At 35.3% G+C, this 18,401-nt stretch overlaps 2 protein-coding genes across 2 annotated transcripts in view; both read right to left on the minus strand.

The window, feature by feature from the left end:
• LOC6052535 (toll-like receptor 6) overlaps positions 1-18,401 on the minus strand; it is a 171,737-nt gene that overhangs the window by 25,096 nt on the left and 128,240 nt on the right. The window lies entirely within an intron of this gene.
• On the minus strand, positions 13,010-14,294 carry LOC6052536 (fibroblast growth factor receptor 3). The gene has a single exon (XM_001868754.2). It carries the CDS (start codon positions 13,970-13,972, stop codon positions 13,022-13,024), a length of 951 nt encoding a protein of 316 aa, XP_001868789.2. The 5' UTR covers positions 13,973-14,294; the 3' UTR covers positions 13,010-13,021.

Consider the following 18,401-nt stretch of genomic DNA (forward strand, 5'->3'; position numbering starts at 1 on the left):
CAAAAATACAAAATACAAAATACAAAAATACAAAAATACAAAAATACAAAAATACAAAAATACAAAAATACAAAAATACAAAATACAAAAATACAAAATACAAAAATACAAAAATACAAAAATACAAAATACAAAAATACAAAAATACAAAAATACAAAATACAAAAATACAAAATACAAAAATACAAAAATACAAAAATACAAAAATACAAAAATACAAAAATACAAAAATACAAAAATACAAAAATACAAAAATACAAAAATACAAAAATACAAAAATACAAAAATACAAAAATACAAAAATACAAAAATACAAAAATACAAAAATACAAAAATACAAAAATACAAAAATACAAAAATACAAAAATACAAAAATACAAAAATACAAAAATACAAAAATACAAAAATACAATAATACAATAATACAAAAATACAAAAATACAAAAATAATCCTAAACTAATCAAAATTTATTTTTTGTTTTCGATTACAAAGATATCAGATCTTCAAAGTTAAAGGGATCTTACAAAAAGATCGAAAAAACATAACGTCTTATTTGAAATTTTTAACAGAACAATAAACTGCTCATTTAATTTCCCAAACATTGTAGTTTCTCGTTTCCCATGCCAAACTTCAAATGAATACCACATCCAACTGCACCCATGCATTCCAAAGCACCACCATTACCAATCGTCCGTACCCAGTGCCACAGTCATTACCGCCCAGACAGGTTCCCAGAACTTCATCATTATTGATGATCCTATTTCAGTGCAGTTGCAGCGTATTGCGAAAATATTATGAATTGATTCCAATTAACCTTGGCCAAACGAACCCAAATCAGTCTACCAGCCTGCCCGGGCCCAGGGTAAAGATTAACGAAATCCTCCAGATTAGATCCCTTCGGAAAAAAAGACGGAGACAAAACAAATTGCGTTCTTCTCGTTGGTCCCGAAGAATTTCTTCCCCCTTCCCAACAGGCCATATTCTTCATAACTCAAAAGTTGCAAGAAGGCAGGAAAAAACGAAGAAAATATTTAAGCCCAGACAAAACCGGCAATCCCGAATGATTGACACTTTACGTGATCACTTGGAAGCTTTAAATACGACGCGCGCGCGCGCGTCTCCGACGACCCTCTTCATCCCTCCGAGTGGGCCCCGAGTTTTTTTTTTTTGAGCAGCAATCATAAGCACACCAAATTGGTCGAGTGACGGGTCGTCCGGCGTGGTTACAGTATCGATCCCGAAACAGGTCCCCACGCCGGTTGCGGTTCACTAGGTTGGTTCGAAGATATTTTTTTAAACTTAATTTCTTTTCAAGTAGAGGTTTCTCACATTGAGTTAGGAGTTAGGAGCTAGGAGTTTAAAGCTGGGAGTTGGGTGTTGGGAGTTGGGAGTTGGAAGTTGGAAGTTGGAAGTTGGAAGTAGGATGTTGGAAGTAGGAAGTTGGAAGTTGGAAGTTGGAAGTTGGAAGTTGAAAGTTGGAAATTGGAAGTTGGAAGTTGGAAGTTGGAAGTTGGAAGTAAGAAGTTTGAAGTTGGAAGTTGGAAAATGGAAGTTTGAAGTTGGAAGTTAGAAGTTGAAAGTTGGATGTTGAAAGTTGAAAGTAGGAAGTTGGAAGTTGAAAGTTGGAAATTGGAAGTTGGAAGTTGGAAGTTGGAAATTGGAAATTGGAAGTTGGAAGTTGAAAGTTGGAAATTGGAAGTTGGAAGTTGGAAGTTGGAATTCGGAAGTTGGAAGTTGGAAGATGGAAGTAGAAAGTTGGAAGTAGGAAGTTGGAAGTAGGAAGTTGGAAGTTGGAAGTTGGAAGTTGGAAGTTGAAAGTTGGAAATTGTAAGTTGGAAGTAGGAAGTAAGAAGTTTGAAAATGAAAGTTGGAAATTGGAAGTTGGAAGTTGGAAGTAAGAAGTTTGAAGTTGGAAGTTGGAAGTTGGAAGTTGGAAGTTGGAAGTTGGAAGTTGGAAGTTGGAAGTAGAAAGTTAGAAGTAGGAAGTTGGAAGTTAGAAGTTGAAAGTTGGATGTTGAAAGTTGAAAGTAGGAAGTTTGAAGTTTAAAGTTGGAAGTTGAAAGTTGGAATTTGAAAGTTGAAAATTGTAAGTTGGAAGTTGGAAGTAAGAAGTTTGAAGTTGGAAATTCGATGTTGAAAGTTGGTAATTGGAAGTTGAAAGTTGAAAGTTGGAAGTTGGACGTAGGAAGTAGGATGTTGAAAGTTGAAAGTTGGAAATTGGAAGTTGGAAGTTGGAAATTGGATGTTGAAAGTTGGAAATTGGAAGTTGGAAGTAGGAAGTTGGATGTTGAAAGTTGAAAATTGGAAGTTGGAAGTTGGAAGTTGGAAGTTTGAAGTTGGAAGTAGGAAGTTGGAAGTTGAAAGTTGGAAATTGGAAGTTGGAAGTTGAAAGTTGAAAGTTGGAAGTAGGAAGTTGGAAGTTGAATGTTGGAAATTGGAAGTTGGAAGTTGGAAGTTGGAAGTAGGAAGTTGGAAGTTGAAAGTTGGAAATTGTTAGTTGAAAGTTGGAAGTTGAAAGTTGGAAGTTGGAAGTTGAAAGTTGGAATTCGGAAGTTGGAAGTTGGAAGTTGGAATTCGGAAGTTGGAAGTTGGAAGTTGGAAGATGGAAGTTTGAAGTTGGAAAATTGAAGTTGGAAGTTGGAAGTTGGAAGTTGGAAGTTGAAAGTTGGAAATTGGAAATTGGAAGTATGAAGTTGGAAGTAAGAAGTTTGAAGTTGAAAGTTGGAAATTGGAAGTTGGAAGTTGGAAGTAAGAAGTTTGAAGTTGGAAGTTGGAAATTGGAAGTAGGAAGTAGGAAGTTGGAAGTAGGAAGTAGGAAGTTGGAAGTTGGAAGTTGGAAGTTGAAAGTTGGAAATTGGAAGTTGAAAGTTTGAAGTTGGATGTAGGAAGTTGGAAGTTGGAAGTTGGGATTGGTATTGGGATTGGGATTGTCCTACAAGTTTGAAATATCTCAAAATAAGAAAACATATTGGACCAGTCTATCGCGCAACAATATTAACTCGCCTAAATACAGCTGATCAGATTTGAAAATTAATAAGACGTGATGGATAGATGCAGGGTCTCCTCGCGGAGAAATGGTCCATTTTCTCATCCCACAGACTTCTTCTTAGGCCGCAGCCGTTGTTAGAAAGAGGAATCTCCCTTTTACGATAGAACGATCCTACCACAAAAGACTGTTGGTCTCGTTTTGTGGTGGCGAGGCTCGGTTCTCGTTGATTGATGTGGGACAATTAAATGTCACTCAAAAAACGGGTCCCCTTTTAACAGTCGCTTCGAACGTAACGAACTGTTCTGAGATCAAATTCATTCATTTTTTTTTAGCTTGAATTCTTATGAAAGAAAACTTTCGAAATTTCTGTAAAAAGATTCAATAAAAAATTGTTTTAAATTATTAAAATATTATGAATGTCACCTCTAAGTGAATAAATTTCATTTCATTTGGTAGAAAGAGTCAAAAATCAATTTCAAGGCCAACCCCCCCAAATCGCTTTGCCCGGAATTTATTTATAAAAAAAATGAAAAGTAATATCAATTTAATTCCAGCGCGAAAAGCACGCCAGCCCGAAAATCCGAATTAATATAAATTTATTATTTTTATCTGTCGCGCTCTCAATTACGAATTCATTGATTCGACCGTTTTATCCAGTTTTTTTTTTTTGGTTCGTGGAAGGCACATTTCATCCACCCCCTCCCGCCCAAAAATCCTTGTTCTGATTGTGGCAGCGGATGATGCTATTTTGCGGAATTTTCCGTCGAATCAATCGCGGATTGATCCGCGCGCGGGCACCGGATGAGATTAAGTGGGTGGTGGTTTTTGGGGCTCACCGCCCTCGAATTGACCCCCCCTCCCCCACCAACTTTCCATGTTGTCTGTAAATTCGATACTCGCCACTGGTCGGTCAAGTGACTTTTTTTCTGTTCTTGGTCACTTTTTTCCACGATTTTTCCCAGGACAAGCTGGAATTATGGCTGGGTGGGTGCCGTTTATGATTATGGTGATTGTTATTATTGTCGCGGTACAAATTTGAGAGGAGTTTGGGGGGAGGTCCGGAATTGGACTCTCCATGGGTTGTGATGCGTAAAATGGTCCCCATACAGAGGAGCCGGATCTGATGGAATGAGGATTTGCTGGAGCGATAAAGCTTTAGTTCTTCTGGATTAGTAACAAGCATTTTTTGTTTTGATTCAATTTTATTAAACCATTCAAAGATTTTGTTTCTGTTCAAGGAATCGTCAACAAAAATATCTATTTCGTTCAAATAACACGAAAAACGATAGTGCAGATCCAAACTGATAATATGAAATAATCATAACAGAAACTTCGCTAAAAAAAAAAATCAAAGCAACAAAATGATGTACGTCCATTCAAAGAAAGAACGCCGAAATCGTGGGTGAAGTCAGCTCACTCTCTCTCTCCTTCTCTCGATTAACAAAGAAGACGACGCCGACGAAGCAGCAGAGGTGGAATTGCTAATGAAATTAATTTATATTTTGTTGCCTCTGACATGTTTGTGATTGGATTAGTTAAATGATTTCTTATTTATGTCACGCCCGGCTTCTTTCGGTGGGGTTCTCCTCGTTCCGCCGCCGAGGTCCAGCCGGGACTGAAGGTCAGTCTGCGTGGACGTTGGCGTAACGTAAACAAGTTTTCTTCTTCGCGGGGCTTAATCCCCGAAATGTGACTTTGTCTCGGAAAATGGGCCCCACCTCTCCGTCGGCGGTGAAGAAAGTGAATTGGTTTTGGCTCTCGCCGGTGACAAGTGTGTACACACACGGGGATTACATTTTCGGAATTTCAAGCCGGGGCCGAACCATAAACAGTGAGATTTATGGGCAAGGTGCGCGTGTGGGGGGTGTTGGTTTAAATTATGTTGAAAAGATCGTTGTTTTTTTCGGTTATGGCTTTATTTGATTGCCAGCTTATGAGAGGTGATTACAACCAGTTATGCAGATTTTATGAACATTTATCGGTTCATTGTTAATGTTTTCTTGTTTTAAAATATCTCATTTCTCATTTTTCAATTCTCCATTCTCAATTTTTAATTCGCAATTCGCAATTCTTAATTCTCAATTCTCAATTCTCAATTCTCAATTTTCATTCTCAATTCTCAATTCTCAATAGGGTGATTCTCTACCAACTCACACGAAATCGGAAAAAGTTGCCCCGACCACTCTTCGATTTGCGTGAAACTTTGTCCTAAGGGGTAACTTTTGTCCCTGATCACGAATCCGAGGTTCGTTTTTTGATATCTCGTGACGGAGGGGTGGTACGACCCCTTCAATTTTTGAACATGCGAAAAAAGAGGTGTTTTTCAATAATTTGCAGCCTGAAATGGTGATGAGATAGAAATTTGGTGTCAAAGGGACTTTTATGTAAATTAGACGCCCGATTTGATGGCGTACTCAAATTCGAAAAACGTATTTTCATCGAAAAAAACACTAAAATAGTTTTAAAAATTCTCCCATTTTCCGTTAATCGACTGTAAAAAAATTTGGAACATGTCATTTTATGGGAAATTGAATGTACTTTTCGAATCTACATTGACCCAGAAGGGTCATTTTTTCATTTAGAACAAAAATTTTCATTTTAAAATTTCGTGTTTTTTCTAACATTGCAGGGTTATTTTTTAGAGTGTAACAATGTTCTACAAAGTTGTAGAGCAGACAATTAAAAAATTGTTGATATATAGACGTAAGGGGTTTGCTTATAAACATCTCGAGTTATTGCGATTTTACGAAAAAAAAGTTTTGAAAAAGTTACTTTTTGCGTTTCTCTTAGTTTCGTCGTCCGTGTCTGTCGCGGGTAACCATGAACGGCCATGATCGACGACGACCAACTTTTTTAAAACTTTTTTTTCGTAAAATCGCAATAACTCGTGATGTTTTTATGCAAACTCCTTATGTCTATATATCAAAATTTTTGTAATTGTCTGCTCTACAACTTTGTACAACATTGTTACACTCTAAAAAATAACCCTGCAAAGTTAGAAAAAACACGAAATTTTAAAATGAAAAATTTGTTCTAAATGAAAAATGACTTCTGTCAATGTAATTCGAAAAGTACATTAAATTCTCATTAAGTGACATGTTCCCAATTTTTACAGTTGTAACGGAAAATGGAGAATTTTAAATCTTTAGTGTTTTTATCGTGAAAAACACGTTTTTCGGTATTCTGTACGCCATCAAATCGGGCGTCTAATTTACATAAAATTTGACACCAAATTTCTATCTCATCACCGTTTCAGGCTGCAAATTTGAAAAACACCTCTTTTTCGCATGTTCAAAATGGAAGGTGTACCGCCCTCCGTCACGAGATATCAAAAACGGACCTCGGATTCGTGATCAGGACAAAGTTTAAGACAAAGTTTCACGCAAATCTAAGAGGGTGCAATTTATTTCGTGAGTTGAGAAATTACCCATTTGTAATTTGTAATTTGTAATTTGTAATTTGTAATTTGTAATTTGTTATTTGTAATTTGTAATTTGTAATTTGTAATTTGTAATTTGTAATTTGTAATTTGTAATTTGTAATTTGTAATTTGTAATTTGTAATTTGTAATTTGTAATTTGTAATTTGTAATTTGTAATTTGTAATTTGTAATTTGTAATTTGTAATTTGTAATTTGTAATTTGTAATTTGTAATTTGTAATTTGTAATTTGTAATTTGTAATTTGTAATTTGTAATTTGTAATTTGTAATTTGTAATTTGTAATTTGTAATTTGTAATTTGTAATTTGTAATTTGTAATTTGTAATTTGTAATTTGTAATTTGTAATTTGTAATTTGTAATTTGTAATTTGTAATTTGTAATTTGTAATTTGTAATTTGTAATTTGTAATTTGTAATTTGTAATTTGTAATTTGTAATTTGTAATTTGTAATTTGTAATTTGTAATTTGTAATTTGTAATTTGTAATTTGTAATTTGTAATTTGTAATTTGTAATTTGTAATTTGTAATTTGTAATTTGTAATTTGTAATTTGTAATTTGTAATTTGTAATTTGTAATTTGTAATTTGTAATTTGTAATTTGTAATTTGTAATTTGTAATTTGTAATTTGTAATTTGTAATTTGTAATTTGTAATTTGTAATTTGTAATTTGTAATTTGTAATTTGTAATTTGTAATTTGTAATTTGTAATTTGTAATTTGTAATTTGTAATTTGTAATTTGTAATTTGTAATTTGTAATTTGTAATTTGTAATTTGTAATTTGTAATTTGTAATTTGTAATTTGTAATTTGTAATTTGTGATTTGTGATTTGTAATTTGTGATTTGTAATTTGTAATTTGTAATTTGTAATTTGTAATTTGTAATTTGTAATTTGTAATTTGTGATTTGTAATTTGTAATTTGTAATTTGTAATTTCACATTTCTTATACATTTTTCCTCAGCGTTTAAGTCTTAATTTTGCTCACTCATTTGCATTTTTGCCATTAATTTTTTTTATTTTGTTTACAACTTCAATTTTTCTAAATAGTCAATCTGTAATGTTTTTGAATGCTTGAATGGTTTATTCAATAATTTAAAAAATCGTCACAAAGAGTATCAAATAGCCGACATTTTCCTCATTCTACTGACCTTTCGCGGTCTCCCATGTAATGTTGCCCAGCATCCCGCCAGACCCCAAGAACATTCTCCCGCCAAAGGCAAGAATATTTATCAGTAATTTACATAAATTATAACCTTTAATGGTGGAGGCGGCAGCGGTGGACACTTTTCCCTCCAGCACAGTTCTCTCACACAAGAGGAAAAAAGAGGAAAAAATGTCGCATTAGGCTGTCACTTTTTGTCATATTTTATGATCATGTGAAATGGCTTCGAAATTTGTTTCCGAGGGATTTTCGGCTTTGTGTCGGCTCCAGAAAGACGTGGTCCCTTTGCGAAGAACGCCCCGACGTCACAGACGACAAACAGGTGATTTAATGGAGATGTTTCCCGACGACGACGACGACCAAGTCGTCGTGGAGCTCGGAACTTGACCAGAAAATAAGCCATAATAGTGAAAAAGGCAGAAAGTGAAAGCCATTATCCGCGGCTTCGTTTATTTTTTTGGTTCGTTGGTCGGTTGGATAATTTAATTCCATCTGGTCGACACCCCCGCGTCGGATGCGACGCCCCACGTGGCTTAATGGGAGACTTCTCCGAGGTTTAAATTGGCGCATTTCGGGAGGATTTCCGAATAAAGTATGGTGCCAGATTTTACGACGACGTGGTCGCTGGTTCACTTGTTTTTTTTTTTTTTGTTTCTTGCCGGTGGGAATAAAATTTATCGCAGTTTCAATCGAAGTTAATTGCATATACTACGCGAGCACCACTGTCTGACCTTTTCGTGAGGTTGGAGTAAAGTCTGTTACACACGTGGGCTAGAGGGTGAGAAATTAAGGATTTTGCGAGTTGGTGGAGTTTATTGTCTGGTAGAGTGCAGTTAGGGATGTTTGAGAAGCAAAAACAAAATAAATTATCAGGCAATCAATTCAAAGTAAATTTCTTTTTCAAATTTATTACAAAATTGGCTGATTTCATGAAATTTAATTCTACTTTCGTTTAATCTTTGGACAAAAAATGCGAGTTTCTTCTCAATGTCTCAAAACCTTGAAAAAGCAGCATCCCCAGAACGAACAAAGCCGGCATCGCCTGCTCCAAAACTCGCCACCACAAGCCGGGAGGTTCCATTATTCACCACTATCACCAACCGTACGGCACTTTATTTAATTTATGTTTAATTCCAGCGGTAGCAACAGAGCGCCAGCATCCACCATAAAGTCCCATGACCCCCAACGGCAACAGCAAGGACTCCAAAATCCCCACTGAATTTAACGCTTGTACAGCGAAACGGCTGGAAAAGAGAGGAGAAATTTTGGTTTGGAGAGAGGGAGAAGCAGAAAAAAAAATTAAATAACACCAGAATATAATCGCGACAGACACATTGCACCCAGCCATAGAGTACAATGGCCAGCCAGGCGAATGGCCTACCCTCATCCCTTCCTGGCCACAATGGCCACCCCAAAAGTGGCCCGGGGTCATCCTGACATGGGTTGCGTCCTTAAAGGATTACAGATTTTTTTTAAAACATTTATTTATCGAGAGTTATTTTTTTTTTAAACGTCTACTCTAAGTTAGAGTCTAAAACATTTACATAATTTTTGAAATATACATTTTACAGGAAAAGAAATATTTTTAAAGTCAATTTTTCCAGTTGCAAAACTAAAACAGAAATCCCACAAAAAAAAACAGACCAAAGCAAAACATGAAACAGTGTACAACACACTGGAAATCTCTTCTCTGGCAACTTTGGCGAACAATTTTTTTTCTGAGCTGATTTTGTGCCGGCGTTCACATTAATTCATTAAAAATTTGTTCCAGAGCCTTTAGCAGAGAGCAACCTGCCTCCGTGGAACATGGACGCACCCGACATTGCTCGTAATTCGCTTTTCTCTGTTTTTTACTTTTTTGTTTTTATTTTTTGTTAGTTTGGAAGAACGCACTTTGGATAAATGGAATAGGACATAATTTTGTTTAAAATTGGATTACTTCTCTATAAATTGTTTTTTTTTTCTGCAGATTTTGGTCTTAAATCAACTAAAATGATTTTTTTAAGTTCTTAAGTTCTCATATGTGTCCACATAACGTCAGTTTAAAAGTACGAAACAGAAACATTATAATTTCTGTAAAAATCGCTTGAAAATTTTAAGTTTTTAACGAGTTGCAAACAACATTTAGTTGCAATTCTGGAAAACAACCTGTTAATGGGAATATTAAGTCAAACCTTTTAATGGGAATATTAATATATTTCTGTTGAAATTTAAATGATGTTGAAAATTATCACTTGTCAATAGAAATTATTGAAAAATCAAACTTAAAAGCACTCACTTGAGTGCTGAAAAGCAGAACTAATATTACTACTTTTTGATTCTGTTATTTTTGGTGAAAAAAAGTAGGCCATATCATCATTAAGAGAATGACAGAAAAGTTAGTAGATTCACAATGAAGATGAAAAAAAATCACTAATTGACTTCTTTTTAGGGTCAAAATGGGAGTTTGTAGAACAAAATCTACTTTTTTGTGGCTTTCGATTCTATTATAAATATTTTACCTAAAAACAAGTAATTTATTTTACAAAATCGCCAAATCTGCACCGATTTGAATGAAAATTTTACTTATGATTGGAAACAAAAAACTCGAATATTTTATTATCAATTCAATCGGTTAAAAAAAATGACTGCATTGTATTATTTTATTTGAATTAGTTATTCTAAATGAAATTTGATTTTGCTCTGGTTGATTCCTGTGTCATTTAAATAAGGCCGATGCAAATATTTTTCAAAGTTTTTGTCCCTTGGCTCTGGCTACGCTAGGGGGGGGGGGAAGGGGAGGGTGGAAGGGCAAAATAATAAAAATAAATAAATTTTGAAATAACAAGCCAAAGTTCCAACATTAACATGGAAAAAGTATTTTACACTAGTTTAGTTGTTTTGCAATCATTAGTTTTCAAAAAATTTAAGATTTGACGAAAACAATAATTTAAGCGAAAAAAAAAAATAGTATTTTGCGATACTAAACATCAAAAATTTTCAAAAAATCAACAGATTTTTAAATCAACCCAAATATGCTAATTATGATTCTAAACGCAGGGAAATGCATTTTAAATTGATTTCAGCTAATTGCACTTCAATTTCCATTGAAATTTATAGTTTTTTGAACAACTCTGATTTTTGAAGGGGGGGAGACAAAAACTTTAAATAAAATTTTTACCAGCCTCATTAGGATATATTTTACTTTATTTTCACTCGATACCATTTTCAAAACATCGTTTAATAGTTAATAATGTAGAAAGATTTTGTTCAAGAGAAAATGGATTAATTTACGATAATTTATTAAAAAAAACAGGAGTAAATGTTGAACTGTTTACATAATTTCTATAAATTTGATATTTAAGTTTAATGTTGCATTTATTTTTGTTTCCAAAAAAAATTGGTTGAAATTTTCGTAGTAAAAAGCCAGAAATTTTGGTATCCAAACCAGTAAAGGTCATCGTGGAAATTTTAAAATCATCACAGTTTTAGGGAAAAAAGTAATTTTTAGCCATTTTCTTCATATTCTTATTTTGCGCGAACGTGTCGAAAATCCCAAATTTTAGTTTAAAAAATCATATCTCAGAATTATTTTAAGGAATACATCCCTTTTTAGAGTATGTTACGTCAAATTGTCCAATGTATCCGATCAAATTATTTTCAGACATGTGCTTTTTGGTCTAGACACCGTCAAAACGGCATTTAAAGTTCCTTCGACCTTTTGAAATGTTAGGCTAGATTTGTCGATCTTTAGACTATTTTTCCTAAAAATACCAACTTATCACCTTTTATTTGCGTCCAAGACATCTAAAATCGGTTAGAATGGCGTAGAGTTATGATTTTTTGAAAAATATGCTTTTTTGCTAAAATTGACGAACATGACAATTTTTTGGACCACTCTAGTAAGGTGTAGGTGACCCTAATGGCCAAACAAAAACATACGGATCTTATTATTTTGGCCAAGGAACTCGCAGAAATATTTTGAGTGCGATGGGAGAACTTTTTTTCGGATTAGGTTCTTTTGAAATGGGATTGCTGTATATTTAGGCCGTTGTAAATATTTTTAAAATCTGACACTGATCATCAAAAACAGTTTAAAATTGAAATAATAATCCACGGTCCAAATGTTTTAAAATGCATTATTCACCTATCAAGATGTTTTACAATTTTTAGTATCCAAAATATCTAAGTATTTACGAAATTTATTATTTTGCAAGAAGAAAAAAAATTGCGGTGCTGTACATTGGAATTTTATAAAAAAAATAAAATAAAATAACGAGTTCAAACATGTTTAATATGGTTATCAAAACAGAAAAATGCATTTCAGATTGCTTTCAGTTCAATAAACTTTTACTTACATTGCAATTATTAAGGCCCAGATTTTTTTTTTTATATTTATAAACCCAATTTTGAGAAGACTCGGGGATTTCATTTTTCATTGTGAATGTGAATTTATAATGAATATTGTCGATAACATCTATCATAATTTAAAAAAAGAGTTTCAACTTGACAAGGCAGTAAAAAGTATTTCTATAAAACTTTGAAAGTTGGATAAACATAAAAAAAACCAAGCAGTTTCTAAATTATTTCATCCGAAATTAGAATTTTTTTTTTAATCTTTTTAAATGTTTTTTTTATTGAACCACTGTGCGATCACGACTCAAATGCAATCACAAGCACACACACATTTCCCGATCAATATCCATTGTTCATCGGAAACGATATTGAAGCAATTAAAAGATAAATTATTGATTCCCAAAAATCGCTCAATTTCTTGCCATCCCATCCCACCACATTTTCCCGGTCCGGCCCGGCAGCTGTCAAGTGGAAAAAATTAAATCGTTTGAAATTGGATATAAACACGAGTGACACATACTCGAAAGAGCAGGAAAAAACTCCCTCTGATTCACTCGCAACACAATGATGACGACCGCGGGACGATAATTCATAATCAAAGGACAATAACTCATATTTATCATTGTTATCTGGTTGGCGAGTTGGAGCTGGTTTGGGGACGAAGCGAAATGGCCGCAATAAATCATAAATCGTTAGAGTTTTGGTACAGGTTGTCACATAACCTGGGCAAGAGAAGAAAAAAAATCATAACGAGTATCATCACTGGAGCATCAAAGAATTTTGCGGCGACATGATCGAAAAATGACGACACGAAAACTTTGTCTGCGATTTTCGAGAAGGCGACTTTTTTTTGGCGATGTTGCGAAAGAATGAAAATATCAAATTTCATAAATGATGTTGCCGCAAAGCGGATGTTGGCGGATGGAGCGGAAAGAATGTTGCCAAAAAAGGTTGGAGTCTTGCGTTGGGGGTCCAAGGACATTCTGGTGGAGGGCATATATTCGGGTATTTTGGACGACATTCGAGATTTTGGGAAGGCTGATGTCAGAAAGAAGATTTGAGTTGATTTTATTTTGAGCATTCGTCAGTTATCAATCATGGTTCAAATTTAGTTTTTCATCAGGAGCTTCATCCAAATAGGTCTTCAACTGTTCTCCAATTTCGATAAACGATGATCTTTGTTCGGGGTTGTTCTGCCAGCACTGATTCATAACACGGTAAACCTTATCGGGACAGCATCTTGGCTGCTCCAATCGATGTCCTTGCTTCAGATACCTCAGCAAATTTTCTCCTGCTGGCAGAAACTGATACGGTTGACCTCCAAGAGTCATGATCTCCCAGAGTAGCACCCCAAAGGACCAGACGTCAGTCTTCGAGTCAAAGAAGAGAAACTCGAGAGATTCCGGTGCCATCCAGCGAATTGGCATCCTGCCAGCGGTCAGCTTCCGGTAGTACTCCTGGTGGTGAACGTCCCTAGCAAGTCCAAAGTCGGAGATCTTCATGATGAGTCCTTCTGCGACGAGGATGTTGCGGGCGGCCAAATCTCGATGAACGCACTTGATCGACGAAAGATACACCATTCCGGAGGCAATTTGCGAAGCGAAGGAAACTAATTGCTGAATTGTGATGGTTTTCTTCTCAGCTTCATCAGATTCCAAAATATGTTCCAGAAGAAATCCCTTCAAGCTTCCATGAATCGCGTGCTCCATGATGACGTACAGTGGACCATCATTGGTACAGCATCCGAGCAAGTTGATAACGTTTGGATGCCTTCCCACCATTTTCATGATCTCGAGTTCACACACAAGATTCTCAACATCATCATCCGAATGGCTTTCTTTAAGCATCTTGACAGCCACTGGAACAGTTTTACCTCCTTTTAAGAATCCAAAAGCTTCAGCCAGGACGACCTGTCCGAAGGCACCTTCTCCAAGCAACTTTCCAAGATTGATTCTACACCGCTGAACTTCCCACTCCCAATCTGTTGGGCACTCGTACTCTGAGACTGATGCTGACTTGTACAAATTATTTTCTATTATCATAGATCGATGAATCGTCACTATAGGTATTTGAAATTCTACTGAATCAGTATTTTCATCATTTCTCGTAACTGTAACTTTCTTAATCCATCTTGGATAGTACTTGTTATTGCTCTGCACTCGACGACGTCCAAATATAACTAAAACTGTAAAAGTTGCAATCACAACCAGGGCAATCAGAACTGTTATTAACAAACTTGTAGTCTTGCTATTGTTACTGCTGTCTGATTTAGTTAACACCTCTAAATACGCACTTTTGTGCCCTACCACTTCATAGATATTATCTAAATGATACTTAGATGCAATGCAAGTGTACCAACCAGCATCTTCTGCTTTAACATGGTCTATAGTTAAAACTCTTAAAGTTTCTAGCAAATCTATTGTAGCCGACAAATCCATCAAATGTTTCATTTCAGCAAACTTTCCTTTAAACATCTTATATTTGAAATTTTCATTAGGCTGGATCTGTAAATAGCAGTGAAAAATTACTGTAGAATTTTCCAATACGGACATGTTCCGCATAGAATAATTCATCATTTTGTAAAACGCCCTAAAGGTCAGCGTAGAATCCATGCAGCCTACACTATTACATGCTGTACACTTGTAATCTGCACTATCGATTCCCACCAGTTTTGTAATTTTCAACGAAGATCCTTCGTACAAATAATGTGTCGAGTTTCTAAGAATTATTTTCCCGTTTTTTCTCCACGTAATGTTGTTGGGTTTTAGGGTTCCGTCTATATCACATGGCAAATTAAATTCCTGTTTAATTTCTGCTATTTCCACCACTATTGTTCTTCTAGGATGAGTTCGAAATAAGCCATGATGAGGCTTATCTAAACTAGAAGATTCGTTACTAAACGGTGCTTCTTTGCTTAAATCCTTATCGGTAGAATTTGTAGCTAACGATAACCCAGCAGTTCCAATGATGACAGCCAGAACCAAAATTCTAATCCAATTGTCCATCCTGAAGGTTTAAAAATCTTTCCAACGAAGACTACTTTGGAAGAAAGTTGGGAGCAAACTGAGAACAAAACCATTGTGACATTGAAAATAAGCTTGAATTAATGATCGGCGAAATAAACTTAGATTTTTGTTGTGACTCACTCGACAGCGATAAAACTTCAGTTGCATAAACAAATACAGTGATGTGGCGATCATTGGTCGTGGAGTGCGATAAGAACTTGTATTTTAAGATTAGTCTATTCTATTTTTAATACTTGAGTTCAAGAATATTGTTTCATTCTTTTCAATGATGGGTCCAAGTAAAAATGTAAATCGAACCTTCTCGAGTTTGACTATTATTTTTCTAAAAAAAATTGTTTTGGTAGAACTATTCACAGCAAAAAGGTTTTTATACAAATCGGAATCCTAAAGTTTAAAAAAAATTCGTGAATTCGGTAAAAAAACTCGATTGCCAGATAAATCTGGGAATGCCAAATTTTTGAAGTATCAGTTAGAATAAAGATTTATTATTATCTGTGCCAAATATTGTCCGATTTCGACAGATTTTACATTTTCTGACAATGTCGACCGTATTTTTGTTCAAAATGAGCGAGTGTAGTTGCAAATCGAAAAAATTAGATGTATATTCATCCTTTTATGGTGAAAATCGATTAAACCATCAGAAATTTACAAGCAAAAAATCACCATAGCTCTGTTTTAAAATGGCCATATCTTGGAAACCACTCGACAGCTATTTTTAAAGGAAATCGGACGCAGAATAGATTGGCGTCATCTGATTTTTGATTGGAATCAAACTTTGATGCATTTTGCGCAGTTGAAAACTTTAAATGCAATTTTCTCAATATAAATGCAATTTAATTTTGAATTAAACTTCACCATCGTGTTCCCCAGACGATTTTACATAAGAATAATTTTTCCGCATGGTGGGCATCTTAAAATCTCTTGAGATATCGTTTTGTTAATCTTTCAGATGCAGAATTTACCTACCACGTGATGCATGTTGAGTGGAAATGTGAATAAATCGTACTTGACCGACCCCCTGCGATGGCAGCCATCTTTTTGTAACCAAAGCTTCTGACGCGTACGAGAAGATGAATAAGACAACAACAAAAACACGTCTGTCAAATTGTATCAATAAACGAAACCGCGTGCATTGATCCACTCGGAAAAAATACAATTTTGGCTAAAAGGAGGAGAATTTCGATGAACGGGGTCTCCTCGAAGCCAATCCGTCACTTAATCTGGACCGCCGCAAAAAAGCTGCTTATCAACACCTCACCGAGGAATTCGTTCTGGCCAACTTACTGCAGTGGATAGCGGAACCGTACTGCTCTGAACAGCTCCACTGACAGCAACGTTGATCAGCTCAAATCCGGCCTTTCCGGCGCAAACAGTCAGGCAGGTGCAGATCAAGCAGGTTGAGGTTTTATGTTTTGCCACAAAAAAATCCGGGGTGCTCCTTTTTCAACAGATCCACCGTTATTTTTCGGCTGGTGATCTGGACCACGACGAACATTCGGCGGCAGCCGCGACATTTGATTTTCTAACAGTTATTATTTGATTACGCAAACATGAAAACAAAATATGTTCAAAGCCGCGCTGCCGCAAAGAATTTCACATTTAAAAAATATGGTTCGATCGCTTTGACGTTTCTAAATGTAAACAGAAGGCCGCCATCTACCACTACCATCAGCAGCAGATTTCAGATAGGGGCTACTCACAAACACTAATGCGTGGGCTAGTTTTCAGACAGGGGCTACTCACTAATACTAATGAAAGATTATGGTGATGGGCGAGTAGAACATCCCTTTACTCTGACACCACCCCCCTGTACTTGACGCATGGTATCAGGTAAACATGAGACGTTGTGCTTGTTAATATTTTAGGCAAAAATAATAAAAATAACTATTGAAATATTTTTTTCTCTTTTAAACACAAAATGTGCAAAAATAAATTGTTCTAAAGTTAGGCCATTGAAAATATTTTTTTAAGATTATGTTGCCCTCCCTTCAAAATCGAGCCGAAATATATTATACATTTTTAACCTATAAATTTAAATGGAAAAAGAAGTCATATCAACTGAAACAAATAGAAATGCGTTTTCCTGCGTTGATTATCATATTTAGCATGTTTAGGCTCATTTTGAAATATCGCCGCTTGTGTTGTATCTTGTGACACGTCTGCTGTTAAAAGATAGGACGTGTCACAAGATAGGACACAAGCGATGATTTATCGATTTTTTAAGAAGTTCAGATGTACAATACCACGTTTTTTTCTCGACATTCAATAAAACTTCTATCAAGGCACCGGCTTCGTGGCTTAATGGTTGCGGCTTCTGCCTCGAAAGCAGAAGGTTCAGGGATCAAATCCCGGTCGGTTCTCTTGAAATTTGGAATCAGGAATTGAACTTTGAATATGAACAAAAAACCTTTGAGAATCAGGTGGGATTCGAACTCACAACTTCTATCAAATACAAAATGCAATTGAAAAAACTTTTATCAAACGTTATAAACATGGCTTTTCATTTAAATTCTTACAAAAATACATAAATATTTTTGTTTTTGCCTCAAAAAAAGGCAGTGACCTTAAAATTTTCTAAAAATTGTGATTATTCGAAAATATCAAAATTACTGTCAAAAATATGATGAACAAATATAATTTAAAGTCGAATTTGCAATCGAAAAGCATTTAACATATTATTTGACAAAATTTCAAATTATATTTTTCTTGAAGTGATTATTCGTTTAAAAAATGACTTATTTTATCCTAAAGAAGTGATGATTACACTTAACCACAATTAAAAATATGTTTATTATTGTTATTTATTTTAGGAAACAAGTCTAACTTATCGAAAGGTTAATTATAAAAAAAAAAAAACAAATTATTCTCGATTACGAGATTCCTACTCGAAACTAGGTGTCCGAAGGCTTGATTGTTGAGGCAATTGCAAACCTCTTTTTACACCTTAGCTTCCATCCACCCCGGGATTCGAACTGACGACCTCTGGATTGTTAGTCCAACTGTCTACCAGCGACTCCACCGAGGCAGGACCCAGGGAGACGACTCCTACACCTGGACTGAGCGAACGACCTAACCTCTAGGTTAGACCGGGGCCAACATTTACTTCCCGTCCAACGGAAGGCGTGACAAATTTCGTCTCAAAATTTGCCACCGGGACCTTCTGGGATCGAACCCAGGCCGACTGGGTGAGAGGCAATCACGCTTGGCCCTACACCACGGTTCCCGGAGTAAGGAATGAAATAATCAGCATGTCGACGTCGTCGTGCTATCTTGTCGCACCAGCCATTTTGACGTTCCGAAAAAAACGCGTTTTAATGTTTGACCTTGAATAAACAAAAACGAAAGCACGCAATGTAAACAATACCAAACACGTTTTATTTGGCAGACCATTATGTGCATTGCCCCGATGTTTGGTTGAAGTTGGTTGCTGGAGACCCGAGTTATA

Source organism: Culex quinquefasciatus, chromosome 2 (assembly GCF_015732765.1).
Source record: "Culex quinquefasciatus strain JHB chromosome 2, VPISU_Cqui_1.0_pri_paternal, whole genome shotgun sequence".
Classification (NCBI taxonomy): domain Eukaryota; kingdom Metazoa; phylum Arthropoda; class Insecta; order Diptera; family Culicidae; genus Culex; species Culex quinquefasciatus.